Genomic DNA, 23,803 nt, shown 5'->3' with positions numbered 1-23,803 from the left:
AGGTGAGGAAGAGAGAAGACTAAGAAAGCCACAAACCAAAAAGTCAGTTCAGAGACAGGATTCCAGACTACAGCTTAACTTGCAGCTTAGTTTTGAGTCAAGTAGCCAGTGTCATATTCATCAAGGGCTAAGAGCAAGGAACATCACATCGAAGGTACACCACATTTCATCTCTGAGTGTTGAACTTGCTATTTTTTTCCTGTTGCAATGTGCTACCTTGTTGCAAATCATTGTCCCTCTCACAAAATACTGGGAGCCCAGACTATTGGTTCCTTCACCTCCAGAACTGGTCACTTCTCTGCTGCTCAGATCTCTAAGGCTTGAACTAGGCGTGCCACCCTCTCCAGCCAAACCAGAAAGCATAAACTCACTCAGCTTCTGGCAGCGTGTTTTCCCTAGAACAAAATCTACTACTGCCAGTAGTCCCACCGCTATACGAGTGTCTGGGAAAGCAGCTTGTGCCCGAAGAACACAAACATACAGCTCTCTAGACTCAGGTCTGGAATAGATTACAGTAAATTATAGGGTTCAGAGACCCACATCAGTCCTAACAAAACTAGGAGGAACCCTGAAGCTGTACAGCTACAGACATCATCTGGCTCTACCAAAAGCAAGATGGAAAAAAAAGATACCCTTGTCAGGCTCACGGACATCACGGACTACTCACAGCCTTCAAACTATGTTTTAAGAGCTCCTTCTCTGCAGGCTTTCCATTTCCCCATCCCCGTGGCTGTGACATTGCTTAAATACTGCTGACTGTTACAAATCCACACACCTCTGTGTAGCCCTGCTACATGTCCCCAAGAATTAAAACATGCTGTTAACCTTGAAAAGTGCAACAAGTTATTTTAAAACGCAGTTACTGTGCACACCTGGGAACACAGAGATGAAATCCAGAAAGAGGGGAAGAAAAACACGCAAGCCATTTCCTGAGCATAGAAAGAACGTGCAGCCTCAGGTAGTAAAATCTACAGTGAGAGGCTGGAGGACATTTTTCATTAAGGTAGCTCTAGAGATAAAACTCTAATAAATTCTCTTTTACGTACGCGTTTCTAACTTGAAGAAGCTACATCTCAACATTTAAACTTCAAACTATAAAATAAACTCTGCTTTCAGTATCTAAAGGTGCTTGTGAATCCTTCACTGGAAAACCTGGTACTAACTTTCAGCCTCTGAGAACTGCTTGGTTTCCAAACCAGTGAACTTAAAGTGCTCTGTATATGAGCAACCTGATACCTGAAACGAATACTGAAGGAACAAGTGGCTTTTACAAAATGGTAAAAAATGCCAAGCATTAGCAGTGCCAGATACTAACACGAACTGCCGACAGTCCTATTGAGAGCTCTGATAAGACAGTTTTAGCAGCTGGAAACTAATTGCACTCAGTCACTAATTGCATACATCAGGCCAGCATGCAGTGCATCGCTTTGTGCTCTTTAATTAAGATAAGTATAGACCTCTTATGTTGTGTGGTTACTTTCAGGGGAGTGCTACAGAAATTTAAAACACGTCTATTAACCATTGTATTTGGACATAGAGAAGGTGAGCAACTGCTAACCACCCTTCCCATGTAATTTTGCCATATCCTTGAAGAACCGTTAAAACAAAACACCGATAAAAAAACCAAACACCCACCTTCACCAACCACACACACCTCGATATACAGGAGGGGATACTCAGTGGCCAAGAGAGTGTCTCCATCCATAAAATTTGAGAACCCCAAGAATAAAGTGATACTTTATGCTTTATGCCTTTTCTTTGTTCCCCTTCTCTCCCTCCTGTCCACAAGCAGTGTTACTGGCACTACACCAACAGTTTTATTCTGCACCTGAAGCGCTGACCTAAAAATAAAACTCCTGTTTACAAATTCTGTATTTAACATCTACTGCAGAGTTATCATATAAGCATATAAAACAGCTGTGGTAGAACAAGGATGCATCTGAACTTTACTCAGTTTAGTTTACGTGAGAGACGCTTACCTTCAGACCTGTCACAAGGGAAACGCAGTACCAGAGAAAGTGCCCACAGAGAAGGCAGGTCTGCCCCAGTGGAGCACAAAGCAGCACGGGAGGGCTGCTGGAGAACCAGACCAGCTCACAGCAAGCATGTGCCATCACAGATGTAAGCACGCATTTACTTAAAACCAAAATGAGCTGCGTTTCAGACTGCAGTCTGTATGCACACACCCCAAGAAACACATGTGCCCCAGTGACTCAGCATCTAATGATTACGCTTATGAGGCATGGGTAGCCAGCAAACCCCTTAATCACAGGTCAAAAGAGTTGCCAAAGCCCACACTGATAGGATGAGGAAAAGAGGGATGAAGTATCCGGGTTTTTTTAAACAAGAAACATCAGCTCTTGCAGAACAGCAAAACTACTCAGAGGAGCTGCATCTGTGACTCAGAGCTCCAAAGTGACCTCTAAAACCTACATCCTGAAAAAAAAAACAACCAACAAACCACATTCGACATTTATTTCAGAAGTTTCTCATTTTTACAGCATACTTAGAAATACACTAAGGCCACAGCTGGAGTGCTGGGTCCAGTTCTGGACTCCCCAGTACGAGAGAGACATGGACAGATTGGAGAGAGTCCAACAAAAGGCCACAAAGATGACGAAGGGACTTAGGAAGAAAGGCTGAAAGCTTGGACTGTTCAGCCTGGAAAAAAGAGAAGACCTGGGGGGAAATCTCATCAAGGTATGTAAGAACCTGAAGGGAGGATGCAAAGAGGATGGAGTCAGACTCACTCCAGTGGTGCCCAGTAACAGAACCAGAGGCAATGGGCACAAAGTGAAATACACAAGGTTCCCTCTGAACATCGGGAAGCACTTTTTCACTGTGAGGGAGATGAGCACTGGCACAGGGTACCCAGGGAGGTTGTGGGGTCTCCATTCTTGCAGATACTCAAAAGCCATGTGGCCATGGGCCTGGGAAACCGGCTCTAGGTGGCCTTGCTTGAGCAGGGGATTGGACCAGATGATCTCTAGAGGTCCCTTCCAACCTCAATTACTCCGAGAAACAGAGAGGCTAGTTCACTTCAGTCCTTTGTGATACACCTAGAACAAGTTCTACACTAAGTTTCATGCATTCTTGTTAACACGCGTATCTACAACAGGCTATGTGGTGTTCGAAGACCATCACAAAGAACTTGCTGTGCTAAATCAGCATTTATAAGAAGTTACAAATAAATCAAATTTCAGTTTCCACTGAGATGCAGACATAGCTTGTAAACTAAAAGAGACAATATTAAGTATTCTCAAAGTTTCTTTAGAAACTACTGCCACCGGGTTTTTTTCCCCTCATTAACATAGGCAAGTATTAAACACATATGGTGACCCAAGATGCCAACAGAAAAGATTTTTCAAACGCAACTGAACACATTGGGAATCCTTATCTTCCACTATTCTCAGAAGCAAATAACTACTTCTTCAATCATCTAAGCCCTTCTGAAGATCTGATCTCATAAGTCAGGGGATTAAATCTACTGCTACCAGAGCATGCATCAGGAGAAAGGACAGGGTGATAAAGAGAGGAGGGGAGAAAACAGCAGGAGTACTCCTAACCACAAATAGGGTACTTTTGGTTTGCATCTGATAATCACTCTCTCAGTTTAGTTCAGGCAAGAAGATTTACTGTGCGAAAGAAATTGTACTATTAAAGTGAAGAAAAACATCCAGAACTTACTCTCTGTGAAAACTGCAGAGCCTGTTAATATTTATGAAGTCTGAAGTGGCTTCCAAGACTCCCTTCTTCATTTTCTTATGTCATAACAAAAAGCAGCACTAACTCATAAAATTTTAATATGAGTTCACCACTAAACTACAACTGTTTTAATAAATTCTGACCTACTAGGAAAAGGCCTAACTTTTTTGTTCTGCGTCTGTGTGTGTTTCTGTCCCCCATATCAATAACAATGAACACAAGATGAAATGAGAAAACTTGGATTTGCTCGGAGACTTGAAAGACCAAAACACAGAAACCTTGGAAGCACCCAACATTATGACCCAAAAGCTACGTCCAACAGCTGTATTTCTGCGCTAGGATTATTTCATGGATTAATGTACTACCGTGAGAGGCCAGGGCGGTGGGGAGAGAATCTCTTTTGGTAGACCCTGATTAAGAACTTGCTGTCAAAAGCGTTCCCTCTGATCAAACTCTGTGTCATAAAAATAATACATTAGAAGAAATCATCTTTCCTCCTAGCATGGATGTTGCCACACAGTTATTATTTCCCTGAGGAAAATCTGTGTAGGCAAGAAAAACAACAGTGTTACAGGATAGAGCTAATAAACCATGTAGCCAGCAGAGCTGCGTGTCAGCCTCCTGATTTTGCCTCCTCAATCTAAATCTCTTCCCCAACAGTCTCTCCAAAACCAGGTCCTGAGCCAAGCCAGGACAAGCTTTTCCCAGCTGCTGCCCTTAATTCCTCCCTCCCCCACAGGCACTGACGTCAGGTCACCAGGACACAGCGATGCTGGCAAGGCGGACTAGGAGGGAGGTCAAAGCCTGGGTGATGCCTTCACCCAAAGCAGAAGCTGTACTGTGCCACAGAGTGGCACCAGTACATTCAAGCAGCAGCCACTCCCCCACCACTGCTCAACAGTCACCCCTCGACCCAGGAAACGCTGAACTGATCAGGTCTTATTAGCGATAGTTAAATCGGAAAAAAAACCAAACTCATCAGTCTGACACTTTAGCTCAGGTTAGTCCCACCTGCCACTGGCCAAGACCATCTCCAAGTGCTCACCTGCAGAGCTGGAAACACGACATGGCTCATCTTCAATTCAGTCTGGCGCCTCAGCCCAAACCCACCTTTATTACAGCAGAGGGACGAGCCAAGCATACTTGTGGCCAGCATATGAAAAACAGTGAAACATAACTCAGGCTTTCAGTGATTATTGCACAATTTGACATCCTAACACCATCAAATTAATTGTATATTTCATCTGTTTTCACAGACTAGGACTAAAAAAAGCCCTCTGTTTTCGAATAACTAGATACAGCATATGACAACTAGATAGGGCATTAAAAAGAAGGTTTAAGACAGCTCACTTCTCTAATTCTGAGGAAGGAAACTAACACACGTTAAAAACTAAGGCAGGCTGCTGTCAGATAATGCAGAGCGCAGGCACATGGGATCCCCACTTTATTAAATATTTCCCCTCTCCACCCACATCTCGGCCACAACTGTTAATGCAACACCCGAGAACTCATCCATCCTTCATTCCACATTCACACAAGCTGAACAGTACCGCATCTACTCAAGATAAATCTCCACAGCTGCAGAGACGGAGCACGACATAACAACACGATGAAAAGCTGTTATTTACGATTAAGGCCAGTGATGAGGGACGGGTGGACGAGGTGCTGAGGGGAATGGTTTAGCGATTGATAGGAATGGTTAGAGTCGATGACCAGGTGGGTCTCTTCCAACACGGTGAGTCTATGATTCTATATGAGTCTGTGACCCACAGAGCCACGCAGGAGGCTCACAAAATCCGTACGCGGCTACTGGAGCTTTTCTAAAGGAGTCCAGGATGACAGCCTGGACAGTAAAACAGCTATTTACCCAGCATCACAGCTCTACCACTTTGCCTCCTTGAAAGTAAGCTCTCCAGCAGCATCTCTCTGCTCCTCCCGTCCCTCACTCCACATCAAGATACACCGCAGGCTTCGAGGGACTATTCGATCCGAAGATGCTCGTCCGTAAAGGTGTGACCTTGGCCGGCTTCATCTCCCCCCTCCTAGGCAGCCCCGGCGCCGCGGGGGTCGGCCTCCCGCTTCCCTCAAGCGGCTGCAGGAGGCCCAGAAAGACGGAGGAGCCCGAGGAGCCCCCCGGGCCGAGGGGCGCGGGGAAACGTTCGGCCCCCAAACCCACCGCCGCGGTTCCCGCGAGGCACTCACCCGGCTCGTAAATCGGAGCAAACTCTCATCCACGCTTCCCCGCCGATCTCCGCCGGAGCCGGGCGACGCCCCGAGAGAGCCGCGCCGGACACAAAGCGCGGCGGCGCTGCGGGCCGAGGCGGCGGCAGGTGCCCGTCCCTCCGCCGAGGCCGCGCCGAGCGCCCTGCGCAGCCGCCGCCGCCGCCGCCACCGAGCGCCCGCCGGCCGCCCCGCCCCGCCCCGGGGCCGCCCCCGCCTCTGCGGAGGCGGGGGCGGCCCCGGGGCGGGGCGGGGCGGCCGGCGGGCGCAGAGCGAACCCGCAGCGCCGGCCCCGGCGGCGTCGAGCGGCCCCGGCGCGCACCCCCCGGGGGAGTCCCGACACCCGGCAGGCAAGGTTCCTCCTTTCCTTTTCGTCCCCCACCGCCCCCCCCCGCCCCCCTCTTCCCGCGCCCGGCAGACGCAGCGGGGTCCCGGGGGGCTCGCTCTGTCGGTGATTCCTCCCGCGGGGACTCAACGGGAGCCGGTGTGAGCGGTGTGACGCGGTTTTGTAAGGGGTCGGGGGACGAGCCCCGGGGTTGCGGCGCGGGGGGGGGGGGGTCCCCGCTGAGGCCCCCGCTGAGGCCTCGCAGCCTGCGGGGCCCCGCTGGCACCTTCTGCTCTCTCCAGTTTCACCTCATCTCGTGCCCTTAGCCCGCTGTCTTTGTAACTCTTTATATATATTTTTTTTTTTTTTTGAGATGAAGAATTTATGAATCAAAAGATGGGGGAGTGGAGCCGTGTGGAGGCTGAGTCAGATTGCGAAGAAGGGAAGCCAAGTGAGAGTGTGCAGTTGCAGATCGCATTTACAAACATAGTTTCATTCATCTCCATATGCTGCTCCCTTTACTACTAATAAAGCTCCGGTTTTCCAGACTGGGGCTACCCTGGGAACACCGTTTGATCTTCCTGGGGTTTTTACTCTATAGCCTCCACAGTATTTGTGTTCTAGCATGTTATTTTCCTGATTATGTTTCTATTACATTGAACACAGGTTAATAACAGAAAGAATTCGATAATAGGAATGTACTTCCCACACTCTCCTCTCTTATTCCTATTATTCGATGCACAAAGGGTTGACAGATTATTTACCAGCAGCAATTTCTTCTCTCCATGCTGGTAAAATTTCCTAATTGCAAAAAAAAAAAACCCAACAAACATTTTCCCTGAGCATACGCTCCTTTCTCTGTCTTTCTTCCTCCTGCTAATACTGCCCACCTCCATTACTGTAATCTTGGAGCTGCAGGGAATCTGGCTTTGTCTACTCAGATATTTCTACAGAAGCCTCTATAGGCAAAGGGAGCCAGAGAGCAAGATCTGCTTTAGGCGTAATGGTGTCTGGGGTTTTCTTCCTTGGCAGGAAGGTGTAACTGGGGAGCATACAGTAATTAATTTAATCCAACACTGGGATAGAAGGAGGAAGAAGGATTGTATCAGAAAAAGTAAGGGTTTTTTTAAGTTTCAGGTGTGAGATCTAAGTGACAATTTCAATGACCTTCATGATTCTATTTTAGACAAAAAGCAGCAACCTGGTGCAGTGGTATCGTTTGTCTTCTCCTGGTCTCCTGGCCTCATCCTTTGTTCTCCTTGGGTTTAGCTTGTCGCTTCCCAGGGCTGACTGTCCCTCATTGGGGCAGTATCATCTCTCACCCATAACTGTCAGAAATGCTGTTCTGGCAAGTGATTTTTTTTTCCTCCAACTGCTTATTCCACATCTCTGCTGTGCAAGGTCTTTCCTTGTTTTGACCCTCTGCGTCTGTCCTGTGTCTTGTTTATGCTTCAGTATTTCTGTTCTGCCCAACATTGTGCTGGTTACTTTACATTCCCTCTTCTCTCCGCTTTTTTGTACCCTCATACCTTATTTTTGTCCCCTTTCATTTATCCTCTCCTTCTTCTACCTTTTTATTTCTCTTATTCTGTCCTTTTTTTCATACCCTGTCTTTCAGTCTCCTTTCTGACATCTCACTTCCATTCACTGCAATACTCTATCTTCTTCTTGGCATTTTTTTTCCACACTGTTCCTTTGGTCATTGTCCTCCATCCTTTCTCCTGACTTGCATTTACATGTACGTGTATATATATGTGCGTATGTTCAGACACCTCCACTACAGACCTTCCACTTTCCAGCTGAAACAAAAAAATTACTTGTGCTGATAATCTGATCCTATTGCATCCCTTTCTCAGCACCTGAAATATGCTGTTCCTGTCCATCCTCAAACATATGTTGGGTAGACTGAAGAATCAAGTGTGTGGGAGATGGACCTAAATTCAGAAGTGGACATGAGAAAGCAACTCGCTCAGGCTGCACTGTGAGCAGAACAGTTATTGTGCTTCCGGTGACAGTACTAGAGGAGGATTGTAAGTCCCCTCAACTCAAGAACTTAATGGCATTTTCTTCACATTTCTAAATTTCTGATTTTTGGTAATGGAAAGTCTATAATTTTAGGTAAGGGACACTGCCATCTATTTGAATTGTCCCTTGGACTGATAAAAAATAAGACCCTACAAAATGCTTTTTTTTGCCAACTGTTTTGTTTTATTGGCTGAGAAATGCTAAGCTTTGCCTCCAAAAAGGGCACTGTGTGGGGTGAGGCTTGGATCTCAGCTTATAAATTTGCCTTTTTTTCTGGAGCCAGAGGGAGAGGAGAGAGCCGTGACTGTAGGATCATATGCATTGTGTGGGAGATGGAAGAATAGAGACATAACCCAAAATATGCTACATTAACCTCCAGGGGCGGGAGTGGAGTTGCTTAGTAATATTTCCTCTTGACTATCACTGACTATGAGCAGCATCATTGGGGATCAAGGGCAAATGTTAGTTTTTGCTATTTAAATAATATACTCAGTTTAAAAGAATCTGATTTAATAATTAAACTATTATTTTACTTTTCTTGCCTTTCAAAAAACTTACTACTAACTGGCTGGAATGAAAACAGCTCCATCCCACAGTTGCCGCCTCCGCTTTCTGGAAGCTTACCTGACTCATAAAGAGAGTGGGGGATTTTATACGCCACCTACATCAACTCAACATTTTCCTTTGTGGTGAGAGTTAATCACCACCCTTGTCATATTATTTCACCGACCCTCTTGATACAATCTGTCGGGGGGATTGTTAATTTTTCAAACCATCATTAAAACTTCTCATAGAATAGGGTTTTTTTCTGAATTTGGTTAAAATACACAGGCAGGCCATCGCAATAAAGTTCTCTGTGTTATCTGTTAAAACCTGGTGGTTACTCCAGGATCAGGGACAAGAGAGATTCTGTTCGCAATAGACTCATCTCTGACATGAGATGTGCCACCTGGAGAGTTGAGGACCGTCCCTGAGGTAATCATCAGAGGAGATGTGCAGTAAGGAAGAAACTGAGGAGTTGCAGCCTTGATGATCAAGAGTCTTAAGAGGACCAAGTTTTGTCTGCAGAGCCAATGTTTACATTAGACCAACAGTCAGGAACGACGGACACACTTTTGGACATAAAATCTCTGCTTATTACCTGCTTGTATAACCTCTGTGACCCAGTCTCCTGTGAGGAGAGAGACTGTATGTATTAGGCTGATATTTGTCAAATGGAGATACTACGCAAAGGAAGATAGGAATGAGAACAAGGCACAAAGGTAGCAGTACAATAAATACTATATGCAGAGGACGCAGCAGGAAAAGGGGACAGGAGGAACTGAAAGTGCACTTCCAGGAAGTTATTGGGAGCTATAAGAGCGCATGAGTTACTTTGGAAAGAAAGAGGAAGATTGAGCATAAAAGCATGTGACATGTTTGCAGAAGAAATTTAAATGAGTTACAGGGAGGGAGGAACAGCTGAGACCACTCTGGAGCTCAGTGCATAGAGAGCAATTTTTGTATGTTGGAGGGCCATGGAGAGCATTTGACAAGAGTCCTCTTATTTCTCTGTCACAAGGTCAGGCAGAATCAGGGAATGGGAAGGAAAGGGGGAAACAAAAAGGGGAGGAGTAGGGAAGCTGCTGCCACGTTGACAGAAAGGCAGAAATCCTCTTTGCAACCTGGAAGATGATTGAGTAACGAGTTGGGTGTTACAAGACAGGATGCAGGGCACATCCCATCATGAACAAGCTGTCTGACTGTACCCAATATAAATACGACTTATTTCCATTCTTGATGTGTGTAAGAATTAAAATGCACTACAGATACAGCAGCTCTGCCCTGAAGATACAGGTGCTGCAGCTGTCTGCCCATTCCTGTCATACCTCCCTTTTTCTCCAGCGCCAGAAATAATTCACATACTCTTTCCTTTTCTGCACTGTGGGTCCTCAGCCAGGTCCAATCCTCCTTATCGATTGTGTCTACATGATAACTGGGGCACAACTCAAGATAAGGATTCAGGAGTCACCCACAAAGATGTGCTTTGTGAAGTGGAGGCACTAATGAGCTCTGCAGAGGGTGCATGCTGAGAGAGGCACCAGCAGGGAGGAAGAAGAGCAAAGGGTGAGCACTTCATCTGAAGCAGAAACAGGTTGGAAGACCATAGCCGTGGGGAGACTGAAGGTGTGGAACCATCAGGAGGAAAGTGAATGTAGGAGGATAGAGCCATGGATGGTTAAAAATAACGGTGTCATATAGATAATGTGGCACTCCACTGACATTTTAAACCTGCTGCCTTTGAAATCCTTTCTGTGTTTTGAAGTGCAAGCCCTACTTTTAGTTCTAATTGCTGCTGACCAGCCAGAACTGCTGACATTTCGAGGCTGTCATTTTGTCCAGCAACCAATATTTTCTTCACTGCTGGTCTAGTGGTTGCAACAGGGTCTTCAGCAGAGAGGTCTATGCACCCCTCCCTGATATAAATATTGATGTATTCGTAAGTATGTTTTGGTTTCTGTGGAAGGGAGATGACTTTTTTTGGCTTGTATCAGTATAGTGACTAACACACTAAGTACACACCATGCGGTAATGATGCTGTCACAAATTAGGGCTAACTTGAAACACCATTCACAGGCAATTTGTATGATGTGGAATTTGGGCATTGGCTAACCCAGCCTGAAAGCTGTTTTTTCCAGTGTTTCTAGAGAACTGCAGGCTTTTCAACCCCTTGGCCGTGCAGAGTAATGTGTTAATCTCTGTGCAAATATCACATGTTGGATGGGACCAAATAGCAGCAAACCTTCTGAGGCTTTGAACCTCCTGCACTTACAATGGGTGTGAGAGGAAGAAACAATAGAGAAAAGAATAAAGGAGAGAGAAGTACAAGGTGAAGGACCTCTGTGTGTTTTGGTTACAGTTCTTCAGTAGCGCAGCAACATAAAACAGAAAGACGTCGTCTGGTTAATGTAGAACAGTTACTTGCTATGACCAGAGCCATATCCTGTTTGGGGGTTTTTTAATATTTTTTTAATCAAGTTTTGTCTTTGAACTATGGAAGGTTCAGGTTTCTTTCTTCATCTGTTGCTCTCATCCTCCCAAGTGAGGATGTAAGTGAGGTTCCTTCTTCTTGTCTCCAGAGCAAATTTATCCATGAACATTTTTAAATGGTTTATTGTCAGTTCTTGTGCTGGAATTACTTTTACCTTCAATAAATCTTGTGTCCCTCTTAGGTGGAGCTTTGCTGTGCTGTCCCAGCCATGCTTTTCTCCTCTCCTTCCATCTAACAGGCTCTCCATTCTGCTGCTTTATACAGAAGATGACCTCTAATGCTCAGAGGACTCTCTGCCTGTGGTAATGTGATCTAGTGGCTGCAGCAGAGAAAGGTGTCAGCAGTCCGGGATCATATTCCTTTTCTGGTTGTTGGATGATGTGAGAACTGGAGGACATTTGCCTTTGTTTCCCTATAGGCTCCAGTAGTAGTCACACATCTCCACAGTGAAATTGCTGATACCGTGCCAAATTATTTATTAATACACACATTACAATATTTTCAGTATCCTGTAGCAATGAAATCTGATTCTGTGCCACTTGCTGCCCTTTAGCATGGCATCCAGGCCTTTTGGATGTACCTGTGTGGTACCCACAGCTCCTGCATGTACACTCTGCTTTCCCAGGCACCTATGCTTTACAGCTGTGGTAAAGCAGCTGTCACATATTCCTGACTTTTTCATTAATTGCACGCTTTCCACTCATTTTTTTAGTCACTTTTGCTAAGATGTGAGTGATGTAACTGGGAAGCAACAATTAGAGTTAGAGACTCTCATTTAGAAGGAATGTCAGTCATGATTGATTACAGCTGCATGCATCATGCCCTCACTTGGCTCTTTCTCCCCCCGTAGGAGGAGAGTTGGTGATGCTGCCCAGGTCTGTTGAGCCTATGTGCACTAAACCCAGGTACATCATGTGAAGATTGTTAAAAAGTTTTGCTGGGATAATTTCACCCATTCCATTGAGGATATGTGGTAATACTTATGTTGTGATGTATTTACCACATCACTCTTATAAGTTTTAATGACCTTGATCTGATCTTCAGTCTAATTTGGGAACACAGATTTCCACTTCAGTGTGGTTTTATATCCGTACGTATTATTCCGGTCAATGTGGTATGGCCAGTGTAAACATTTTGGGCTATGACCTCTGCTTTCGTTCTGTTTTGCTACACAAATTATCTGTAGCACTGGAAAAGGTCACTGAAACCTGTGGGTGGGACGTGTGGGAGGAAGAGGTCTGCATGGTTCCCACGTAACTCCCGCCTTAACTCAGAAGCAGCTCTCATCTCCTAGGGCTTCTTCTTCTCCCTCTCCCACCCACTCTGTCCTTATGGCTTGCTGATGCTGGGCTGTAGCTTCTGTCATATTTTTGGCCATGGCTGAATTAGCACATTTTCAATGGACGCCTTTTTCAGCACCAATGAAAATAGTCTAAAATTGTGGTAATTCTCTGTTGCGCCATAAAATCCATAAAAATAATTTGGTTAAATGCCATAGTAGTTCTTTATGTTTGTTATCATTACTAGTGTAGAGACTGTGGCTCCATTGTAGAAGGAGTTATTTAGATATGGCAGACCCAGTGAGTTTGTGGTATTTTGCTTTTCCAGAGAAACTGAAATGATGAGGTGAGCTCTCAAGTGATTTTCATTTTTGATATGGCACAGAGCAATTTATTTTGAATCTGCGCTTTTTATTCTCAATAGCACAGGGCATCATGAAATAAGTAAAGCACCTTTCTGATATGTAATGGGTCATTAGTATTATGGGCCCCAGTCACCTATAATTTTTGTTCTCACACCCATCATCAATAGTCTGTATTTTGCAAGTCTCCAAGAAGATATGTAGAGCCCATGATGCTGTTGACTAGCTGAGCTGCTGTGTGTTTTGCTTGCTTCTTGTGCCCAGCAGGATTGCTCCAGGTCAGCTAAGGATCATCTGCCTATACATGGTTAGCAGGTTCTGACCTCTCCTTGCCTTCAGAGCAACTTTGCTCAGTTAGTCTAAGGAGAGGAGCTAAACCCTGCACCAAGACACAGAGTTGCTACTGAAAGGTTAACCCCCAGTGGGTCCAGTTGAGTCCAAGTGGGATGTGAAGGGAACAGAAGCCTGTTGCTTATAGAAAGGATTCGTAGCAAAAGAAGCAAATCCTCATGACTGTGAAACTTGGAGAGGAAGTTTATGCTGACACTTATGTTGTGTTAAGGTTTTGACCTATTGCCAAGACCCCAGGAGGGAAGTGAGCCTGATTGTGTTCTCTGTTGGACTGTTAGTACTCAGGGCTTCCAAGGACCACTGTGATAATACAGGTCTCTTCTAAGCTCTAGCACTCCCTGGGAAAGCTGACTGGAGTGTAATTGTAGCAGATGCTGATACTGGGTGTACCCTCATAAACTCTTAATGGGTATTGATCTATAGAAAACATCATTTCTCCTTTTTGCATTTATTAGATACTGTTGGTCAAGTGTGTAGATCAGAGATATCCCAAAGCAGATAGATAATGAGTGCTCTTCTAAAGAGCAGATGAAAGTCATGCTAACGCTTATTTAAGTACTCAGTTATTTATTCACAGTAACAAAACCTTGATAAAACGTGGAGTTTGCTTTTTATAAAATAGTGAACCTCCTGGATTCCAGTGGAAATCAATGCTAGCTGTTGGTGCTAAGCATCTCTAAATATCGTATTTGTGGTTTCAGACTCAGGTTAAATCCCCATTGACTTCAGGCACTCCTTTAATCAGAATAAGGACAGCAGTGTATAGCCTCGTGACGGTCATTCTTCTTGCAGCACTGTATCTCTCTGTTGATGTGCTTGAGTAATGGATAAGATTTGCTTTTCTTTAAAAATTCAATATATCTTCTCTGCAGAGAGCTCTGATCTAGTGTCCTGTTCCTTACTTGATACATAAGCATCTCTGATTGATACCTCCACAATCCTAAGAAGTATTTACAGCTTGGGCAGAAGTAGCACAAGAAAATGCAGCTCTTGCTGATGGTTAAAAATGGGGTTTTTTTCTAAAATTATAAATGAAAATGCTAGAAAAGATTACTCTAGGGAGTATCCTGTACTGAACTGCCAAGCAATGTGTTAACACAAGTAATGGTAAGGATCAGTCAAAGAGCTAAGATGCCAGTGTAACTCAGTGCTCTGTTCTACTTGTATTTCTTCTAAAGAAATCCAAAGATCACTTTGAACATAGTGTATCTGCGTCAGGGTTGAGTTAGTAGCATTTATTTCTATGCTAAGGAGGAGCGGGCATCTTCAATTTTAACACACTCATGGTCCAATATGCAAGCATGAATCTCTTGACTAGAAGGGTTGCATGTCTGTATCCAAGGTTAAATGTTAGCTATTTAAAGGATAACTTTAGAGGAGCAATCATAAAATGCATCAGAGTATGTGGGATTGGAGGTGGGGCCTTGGTATAAATACTGGATTACCCAGGAGGAGACCGGGGATCCCAAAATTGATCTCTGCACTCTTCCACCATTGGAAGAAATCAGGCGTTTAAGACTAGTTTATCTTATTCCAGGAATTTCTTCTCCTCATTACTTCAAAGCAAGTATTACCTCATCATCACATGCTAGACAACATACCAAGTGAAAAACCCTTTCCAGTCCAAAATGTGACTATCAGTTTTTGCACATGAGGTGGCATTGCCGATGCCTCATGATGACTCATCATGCTTCTGATCCGCTTTACTACCTAAGGCAGAGCTTTCTACTAAATAACTAAAATATCTGCTGCTTTCTCCAGTATTACTATTTAATGGCACCTGTTGGGTGACCAAAATCTTGTTTAATAACAGGTAGATGGCTGTGCATTATAAAAGGGAGGGCATATGCACTTTGCGGAAACATGCTGTTCCAACAACCATCATTTGCAGACATCTGGTAATTTGGGAAGTCTGTTTACCAGATCTGCTCTTCCAGCCACTAGAAAGCCTTTTCCTTTCTGTGGAAATATTCCCTAATTCATTGCTCTTCTTCATGCTTAAGAGTGACTAAAGCAAAAAGCAGCAACAAATTTCTTGACCTGTAGGATTAAAGTCAAGTTTTCTATATTTTATGTAGCAAGAAAAACTAAGGAAAGGGACAATAATTGGACTGAACGAACAGGACATTCCTATTTAAGGGGCAGAATAAACAGCAAACGCCCATTGGCTCTCATTTACTCTAGAAAGGATTAAAATAGATCATCAGAAGATTAGCAAATATCAGATGTCCAGAAGGTGAGAGCTTGAGCTTTTCCTACAAATGTTTAATTTTTCACCAAAACCTCCTAAGAACAAAGTGCTGATTCTAGAAATTTAATTTTTGTGGTTGGTTAGGAAATTACAGCAAGGGAACAGGCTGATGCGCATGGGGATTTATTGTGGATGCTCATCACAGCAAAGACAGCTTTTAATAGGAAAAAGAAGGAAAGAATCTGAGGACTGTTTCCAACCCTGCATGAGGCAAGGTCCAGAAGGCCAACTAATAGTCCACCCATGGCCACCCATGCAGACCACTGACACCAGCTTGGCACTAATCCTACAGACTCTGCAGCAAGGCCAACAATAAAACAAAATTGCTACAGGAGCTTTCCTGCCTGTCTGTCTCTCCATCAATATATCAGGCCTAGGGAAAACAGAGACAGCATCAGGCTTTATGTGGGATTTCTCAGCAGGACTCCTCTCCCATCTCAGATCCAAGAGACTGCAGTGATTTGTATCTTTGAATCTGTTTTCAGTTCATTTTCCTTTTAATGATACTGAAGAAAGGGGTGTCAACACAAAGCAAGATGTATCTGTCATTCAGCACTGCTCTGGTTTTTAGCAGCAGGCAGGCTGCTTGCTTGGAGCTGGTGAGGAAAAATACTGTGGTTGGTTTTGTTGTTGGTTTTCTGAGGAAGGAAAAAAAATGCCAGCATTGATAACTGATTGATTCATAGCATGCAAAGCCATAAAGAAAAAAATATGCCCGAAGGTTTTCCTAATAAACTTGAAATTTTCCAGATGTCACCGTGATGCTTCAGAGTGGCTCCTCTTGTATGGCCATCACCTGTGTCACAGGGACCTCTGTGGCTGGAGATGAGCACCATCTCTTGATAGGAGTCCTTGTAGGAGTCTCTGGTTGCAGTATTCTGTAGGAAACATCCATCGGGGGAACACAGCTCATAAAGTTTGTTTTAGGATAGAGGTACTCGGCTTCAGTCTCCAAGAGCCACACAATGGCTGAGGCAGGAGGTACTTCAGAGATGGATGCTCTGCAACCTTTCAGAGCAACCTACACCAGTGCTTGGTCACCCTCACAGCAGAGAAGTCAATCCTGATGGCAACACTTCTAAACACTAAATCTTATAATTATTAAGTTATTAACCTCTTCATGATTTTGTGTTGGGTTTGGGTTGTTTTGGTTTTTTAAAGAAAAGAAAGAATTGCAACTTGGTTTTTTTTTAAATTAAAAAAACCCCACATTTTTTAAAGGTCACCTAGTTTTTTCTCAACAAACTTTCCACAGACAGTTTTAAAATAATCCCAGTACTTACTTCTGTCTTCCTACCAGAGCAGCACCTACCTGTGGATTGCGTTGCACCGTTGACTATTATTGGCATTATTTATTTAGCAACTGGCAGAGGCAGTCAAGCTCTTTGTGCTAGGCCCTGCCCAAACAAACTGGAAGGAAGACAATCTGTTCCCAGAGAAGGTGTAATTTACCTGTTAAACATTAGCCTGCAAAGAAATGGGTGGAGGGAAGCGAGGATACTGAAGCTTTTATGCTCATCCCTGAGTTAGGGCCGGATGGGATCTACCCAAGAGTATTGAGGGAACTGGTGGATGTGCTTGCCAAGCCCCTTTCCATCATCTTCCAGCAGTCCTGGCTGACTGAGGAAGTTCCACTTGACTGGAGGCTGGCTGATGTTTTACCCATCTACAAGAAGGGTCGCAGGGAGGACCCAGGAAACTACAGACCTGTCAGTCTGACCTCAGTGCCGGGGAAGGTCATGGAACAGGTGATCTTGAGTGCTATCATGAAGCACATGCAAGAGAACCGGGTGATCAGGCCCAGTCAACATGAGTTCACGAAAGGCAGGTCTTGCCAAACAAACCTGATCGCCTTCTATAGCAAAGTGACCTGCCTACTGGATGAGGGGAAGGCTGTGGATGTGGTCTTCTTGGACTTCAGTAAAGCCTTTGACACAGTTTCTCACAGCATTCTGCTTAGGAAACTGTCAGCCTCTGGCCTGGACAGGCACACACTCTCCTGGGTGGAAAACTGGTTGGATGGCCGGGCCCAGAGAGTGGTGGGAAATGGAGTTAATTCCAGCTGGAGGCCAGTTACCAGTGGGGTTCCCCAGGGCTCAGTGCTGTGTCCAGCCCTGTTCAATGTTTTTATCAATGACCTGGATGAAGGCATCGAGTGCACCCTTAGCAAGTTTGCAGAACTTGCAAGCTGGGTGGAAGTGTCGATCTGCTGGAGGGTAGGGAGGCTCTGCAAAGAGATCTAAACAGGCTGGACCACTGGGCAGAGTCCAATGGCATGAGGTTTAACAAGGCCAACTGCCGGGTCCTGCACTTGGGGCACAACAACCCTATGCAGTGCTACAGACTAGGAGAAGTCTGGCTGTAAAGCTGCCTGGAGGAGAAGAACCTGGGGATGTTGGTTGACAGCGACTGAACATGAGCCAGCAGTGTGCCCAGGTGGCCAAGGAGGCCAATGGCATCTTGGCTTGTATCAGAAGCGGTGTGACCAGCAGGTCCAGGGAGGTTATTCTCCCTCTGTACTCGGCACTGGTGAGACCGCTCCTCGAATCCTGTGTTCAGTTCTGGGCCCCTCACCACAAGAAGGATGTTGAGGCTCTGGAGTGTGTCCAGAGAAGAGCAACGAAGCTGGTGAAGGGGCTGGAGAACAAGTCTTAGGAGGAGCAGCTGAGGGAGCTGGGGGTTGTTTATCCTTGAGAAGAGAAGACTGAGGGGAGACCTTATTGCTCTCTACAACTACCTGAAAGGAGGCTGTAGAGAGGAGGGAGCTGGCCTCTTCTCCCAAGTGACAGGGGACAGAACCAGAGGGAATGGCCTCAAGCTGTGGCAGGGAAGGCTCAGACTAGATATCAGAAAAAAAATTTCATGGAAAGGGTCATTGGTCACTGGAACAGGCTGCCCAGGGAGGTGGTTGAGTCACCAGCGCTGAAGGTGTTTAAAAGATGGATAAATGAGGTGCTCAGGGACATGGTCTAGGGGCGGATAGGAATGGTGGGACTCGATGATCCAAGAGGTCTTTTCCAACCTGGTGATTCTATGATTCTGTGATTGCTTCCCTCATTGCAGCTGTACACGGGAGAAAATCAAGATCCTGGGTGCAATACCCAAGAGTGTTAGCCTGTTAAAGGGACAAAAAAGCCCTATAGGTATGATCTTTTCTGGAGACATACAAATCATTCTGGTTCCTATTGTGTGCTGTATTCTTTTTTTAAAAGCTGCAGCACCAGCGCACTTAACAATTTATGCATATTAAAATATTAAGGATGCACTTTTAAAACAGCCTGAGAAATAGTAATTTACATTTTTCACTTTATATGGTTTTCAGTCAGGAAATTAGCTCATGAGAGAAAGAAGCAAGTACACAGTTATTTCTTCTCTTGGAAAAATGCCTTTCCATTGAAAAGCCGTGGTTTTGCATCTGCGAACAAGAGCAGTAGGGGATTTCTTTTCCTGATATTGCTTCCCAAGTAGAGGAAGGAAAAATGTGTTTTCACTAGAGGAAGAAAATGTCGTGGTTAAGAAGGGAGAAGTCAGAGTTTTGGAAGGTGTCCAGGACTTTCGGAGCAGTACACCACCTGCCCTTCCAAATGCCTCCATTGGAATGAATGCCTAGAAAAATTAATAAAGTGGATGAGGTGGCAGATTCAAGGCCATAGCGAAAATTGTATCTTTGGAGATTTTTAAGAAAAGGTAAGAAATTGATCTAGGAGGACACCTGAGTACCCTCAAAGCAAAGCATGGAGCTCTGAGGCTCCTTCCATCTACACATTTCTGGCATTTCTGTGACACTTTTTCATATGGTCAAACTTAGCTTTTTGCTGTGCCGAGTCTGAAGAGCCCACTTTTCACTGAGCATCCTGCATATCTCTGGACATGGTCTTTGTCTGTAGTTTTCCATCTAGATCAACTCACTGAATCATGAAGCTTTGCCAGGGGGTGAGTTTAGCTAAGTAGAACTCCTCTCACAACATGCCCATTCCCTTCCTCTTTCTGTGCAACTGCTTTTCTTTTAACTTCAAAGAGTTAGCAAAATACGTTAGTTTATGATTGCCAGGTGGCATACATCACAACTGCAGGTTTCCTGAAACTGGGAAAAAATATTAATGTTCATAAATCAAAGCCAGGTAGAAGAAAGCCTCAACAGCTTTCAATACATGTGTTTGCTTTTTTCTTCTTGTTTTGCTTCCTAACCTCCATACCTGATGTTAGATTGCTAGTTATTCTAGGGATTTGAGAGGGATTTATATGCATTTACTCAGATTTGGTGTGGTGGTTTTAACATTTGTATGCTTAGTTGCAAGCAGTTTGAGGGAGAAGTTAGTGACGTGCTTGCAGCCTTTTATATGACATTTTACTGTATGCTGGCCTTTTCCACCTAGTTAGACTTTATCCCATTTTGGACTGACCAAATACTTCTTTTTGCAACATGAAGCAAAAAATACTTGAACAGGTCTCTCTGGCCTCATGAAGTCAAAACTCCCATTAAAGGCAAGGAAAATTGCTTGAGCAAAGTCTCAGTGCTGAGGACACTGCTGCCAACTTTCATTTTTAGCCAGGCAGGTGTTTTGGAGGGTTGCGGTGGAGATGTTGCCTCCTCACTCCACAGCATCCCGAGCAGTGCCAGCCTGCCCTTCCACTTGAAATGCTCAGCGTTGCCCTTTGCCCATCACCTGCCAGACCATGTGGCCGCCGGAGCCCAGCCTTGGTGCCTCAAGGGGTAAAGCAGCTGGCAGCAGCCTTAGTGCTTGCTGCAGGCAGAGGGCAGCATCTCACGTGTCAAGGGTTTGAAGTCTCTCACACAGTCTGGAAGCAGGAGCTGGTATCAACTGAGACTTGGGCATGTAAATCCATCCTTGCAATAGAAGGTATCTGCTCCCACAAGGAGCAACCTGGAATGTTTTGAAGACATGTTTGCAAGTCAGCTGCTGTCTCTGGCTTTGACTGCAGATGCGGACGATAGTGGAAAAAACAGGCCGGCATGGAGAGGGGCATCTCATTCTTTCTGAATGAGGAGAGGCAAGGCTGAGCATTCAGCTGTTGCTTTGGCACAGGCACCATTTAGGTCCCTCTCTAATGCTCTGTGTGTAGACCATATGTTGCATCCAAGATTTTTCTCTCCTGTTTATTTCTATCCATTTTCCCATGTGCCATCAGTCCTGAAGTTCTTTTTTGTCTTCTAGTCTCTCTTGCCAACAGCTTGTAATTCATAGGTCATCTTCAAAGGAGGTGCAGAGCTGTAAAAGCCTATGCCCTGGGGTGATGCTGGAAGCTGATGCTTCAGCAAAGTCTGGGGAAGCTTTGCCTTTCATAGGAGCACTCACAATGTCCTCTGAAACACAAAATTGTTTACAGCTACAACAGAGTTTTTCCCTTGATACACGTAGTAAAACACATGTAAATTTGTAGTAGGAGAGATACCCGGTTTTATGACAGGTTTTCATCCTATCTCTTTGTTACTGCACTTCTGGATGACAGTTGTCAGCTGCAGGTCAGGGCTCTGCAGGCTGTGGCCTAATGAAGAAACACTCAAAGTGATAAGGCATCTTTGATGTAAACTGCCCAGTGGAGGCCTGCTCTTCTTCTGCACCAAATAGGAAACAATTTCAGTCCATGTAGCTTCTCTCTGTTGACATGTAGCCAGAAGCACTTTGATTTTTCCTCCCACCAACGTTTCTGTTTCTCTGTCAGGTGATCCCTGCTGCTTCCTCTGAGCTTTTCTACCCTCTTGGATTTTTGCTAGCTAAAGTGAATACTGAGAGATTCCAGCAGCGCAGCTGGCTAGCTTAAAACTGTAATTTTTATATTCCTCTGGAATACATGATGTGAAACAATAGCCACAGAAAATGAGGCAATCTCAAAATAAACTTTTACCTAGATGAAAAGAAAAGGTTATTGTAATAACCATATAAAATCATCTTGATCAGTCTCATATAAAGGAGGCTTCAGTGATATCTTTCAACAGTCTCCAGCCCATTCCAGAAAGATTTAATTTAATCCATGCTGCAGTTAGTGTTTTCTTTGTAGCTGAAATGTTCTTCTCAGAAATATGTTCACCCCAGCCCATATTTACTAAGTAGATGCCAACTAGGGCTGGGTTCAGTGATGTTTATAAGACCAGTGTTAAAGGGATTTAAAGAGAAAACAACAAAAAACTATACAAAAACTATACAGCAGTTCTCACTGGCTGTTCAAAAATGCTTGAACGGGGTCATAGGGTGTTTGTCTCAGATTTACAGATGTTGCCTGTATGACTCAGACTCTCTCATCTTTCAGTAAAACTGTACTGTAGAAGAATAAAAAAGAATTTGATTTTTTTGGTGTTCTTTCCAAGCAGCCTCAAGACTCAGAGAAAGAGCTCTCAGGATGCCGGAGCCAGCAAAGTCCACTTCTGCCCCCAAAAAGGGTTCCAAGAAAGCCGTGACGAAGACCCAGAAGAAGGGTGACAAGAAGCGCCACAAGAGCAGGAAAGAAAGCTACTCCATCTATGTCTACAAGGTGCTGAAGCAGGTCCACCCCGACACTGGCATCTCCTCCAAGGCCATGGGCATCATGAACTCCTTCGTCAATGATATCTTTGAGCGCATTGCTGGAGAAGCTTCCCGCCTGGCTCATTACAACAAGCGTTCCACCATCACCTCCCGGGAAATTCAGACTGCTGTGCGCCTGCTGCTTCCAGGAGAGTTGGCCAAGCATGCTGTCTCGGAGGGCACCAAGGCTGTCACCAAGTATACGAGCTCCAAGTAGCCAAACACCACCTCTTCAGCAGGATCATCAAGCACCGGACCCTCCGCACAAGCACAGGTAGGCAGCCACGGTCTGGATAAACATCACAGCTATTATCCACAGCAATTTACAGCCTTGGTAAAGGCATGAGAGGTTGTCTGGTGGAAGAGGAGACGGTGATCTGGATGTCAGCTGATTTTCATAGTTGGTTCAGGACGTGCAACAGTTTCTGCGGGGCTGATGGAGGCAGCCTCTGCTTTCACATCTCATCTGAAGGACTGACCAGCTGCAGTATATCCAAACTCTCCTCTATGCTTGGCAAAGATGCATGTTTTTTGCTGGCTGGGGGGACTGGCAGTGGCAACTCCGAAGTCTTCTTGTTTGGCTGCTTTCTCACGGTCATCTGAGATGGGCACCGAGAAGTCAGCCCTGGTATCCTCTCCCTTGCAGCCCGGATCTGTCCTGGTGTGTAGCAGCATAGCCCATCCTGTGCTGGCAGAAGTGTCATCAACAGCTACCAGACATGGGCTATAGAATAAAGTCCGTATTGATTCAACAGGCTATCTGTGCTTGACAGCCTGTGTTAAAGAACCAGTCTGGCAGGCAGGTGCCCAGGATGATAGCAAGTACTGTTCCTCCTCGTTGCTCCTAATGGATGAGCCATCGAGCACACTGAACGTGCCAGTGCTGGAGCTGCATGCTGCCTCCCACCTTGTGCCAAGGTAGATGGACGGATGGACGGACAAGGCAGGATGTTTGGGCTGGGTCTCCCCAGCTGCTGCTTTTCCTCCTTTAGGACTTGCTTTGATATGCAAGCTGTTGCTAATTCTGCTGCTACTCAAAGTCTCTCTCCCTCAACACTGCCTAGGTGCTCCCGTCCATTGTAAGTGTGGATGAGACAGGCTGGTGGCTGAGGGGGTCCCCTTCCCTGCAAGCTCTGGGGTGATGCAGGACAAACAGCACACAGGTGTCGGGAGGGCACTGAGGATTTGGGAAGGCATCTGGAGTTGGAGCAGAGCTGGTTAGCAGGGGAGAGGCAAGCTCCCCACAGAGACTGCTGTGGGCAGCTCACCTGGCCCTGCCTTCACTGCTTTATTCACCTGTTAGAAAGCAAAATCAAAAGCTGGGGCTGGTTGGGTCTATAGGGACACTTGCCTGCTTCCCTGTGATATATTAAAGATGAAATAATTTTAAACTACTTCAGATACTCCCCACATCTTCTCAAAGTCCACAGTGAGGTGAGCAATAATGAAATCCTAGTAAAAGCCATAGAGATTAGCGGAGGGATGTCTCGTTTGCAGGTTATCTTGCCCAAACTGCTGGATAGCAGAAGAGCATGTGTAAAATTGGTGTGGAGTTGAAGCTTCCTACTCAAAACACAAAATTAGCCAACATTAAAAAAAAAAAAAAACCACAAAATCCCTGGTAGGCAGTAGCACTCAAAAAATATTCATGTCTTTAAAATAACAACTGCTTTCTGCAGTGTATTCTGTAAATAAAATATAAAAAGTAGCAAAGACACAAGATCCAGAA

General features: G+C 45.1%; 2 protein-coding genes across 4 annotated transcripts in view; one reads left to right on the top strand and one right to left on the bottom strand.

The window, feature by feature from the left end:
* The window catches only part of GRAMD4 (GRAM domain containing 4), a 73,625-nt gene extending 67,602 nt beyond the window's left edge, over positions 1-6,023 (bottom strand). For both annotated transcript variants that reach the window (XM_069849847.1, XM_069849854.1), the window contains exon 1: positions 5,908-6,023. In XM_069849847.1, the coding sequence (XP_069705948.1) occupies positions 5,908-5,936 (29 nt within the window). In that variant the 5' untranslated portion in view covers positions 5,937-6,023. The remainder of the gene's footprint in view (positions 1-5,907) is intronic.
* A 228-nt stretch (positions 6,024-6,251) lies between these two features.
* On the top strand, positions 6,252-23,602 carry LOC138716746 (histone H2B 5-like). Of its 2 annotated transcripts, none has more exons than XM_069849936.1 (2): positions 6,252-6,275; positions 21,882-23,602. In XM_069849936.1, the coding sequence occupies exon 2, from the start codon at positions 21,911-21,913 to the stop codon at positions 22,289-22,291; it is 381 nt and encodes a 126-aa protein (XP_069706037.1). In that variant the 5' UTR covers positions 6,252-6,275; positions 21,882-21,910; the 3' UTR covers positions 22,292-23,602. The 2 variants fall into 2 exon arrangements, with proteins under 2 accessions (XP_069706037.1, XP_069706031.1); XM_069849930.1 differs by lacking the exon at positions 6,252-6,275 and adding an exon at positions 10,254-10,381.
* The last annotated feature ends 201 nt before the right edge of the window (positions 23,603-23,803 follow it).

The sequence above is a fragment of the Phaenicophaeus curvirostris genome, chromosome 1, assembly GCF_032191515.1.
Source record: "Phaenicophaeus curvirostris isolate KB17595 chromosome 1, BPBGC_Pcur_1.0, whole genome shotgun sequence".
In the NCBI taxonomy this organism is placed as follows: domain Eukaryota; kingdom Metazoa; phylum Chordata; class Aves; order Cuculiformes; family Cuculidae; genus Phaenicophaeus; species Phaenicophaeus curvirostris.
The sequence above is the reverse complement of the archived record's forward strand: the minus strand, read 5'-3'. Positions and strand labels throughout refer to the sequence as shown.

Coding starts and splice junctions, on each gene's coding strand:
- LOC138716746 (XM_069849936.1), top strand. CDS start 21,911: ATGCCGGAGCCAGCAAAGTCCACTTCTGCCCCCAAAAAGGGTTCCAAG.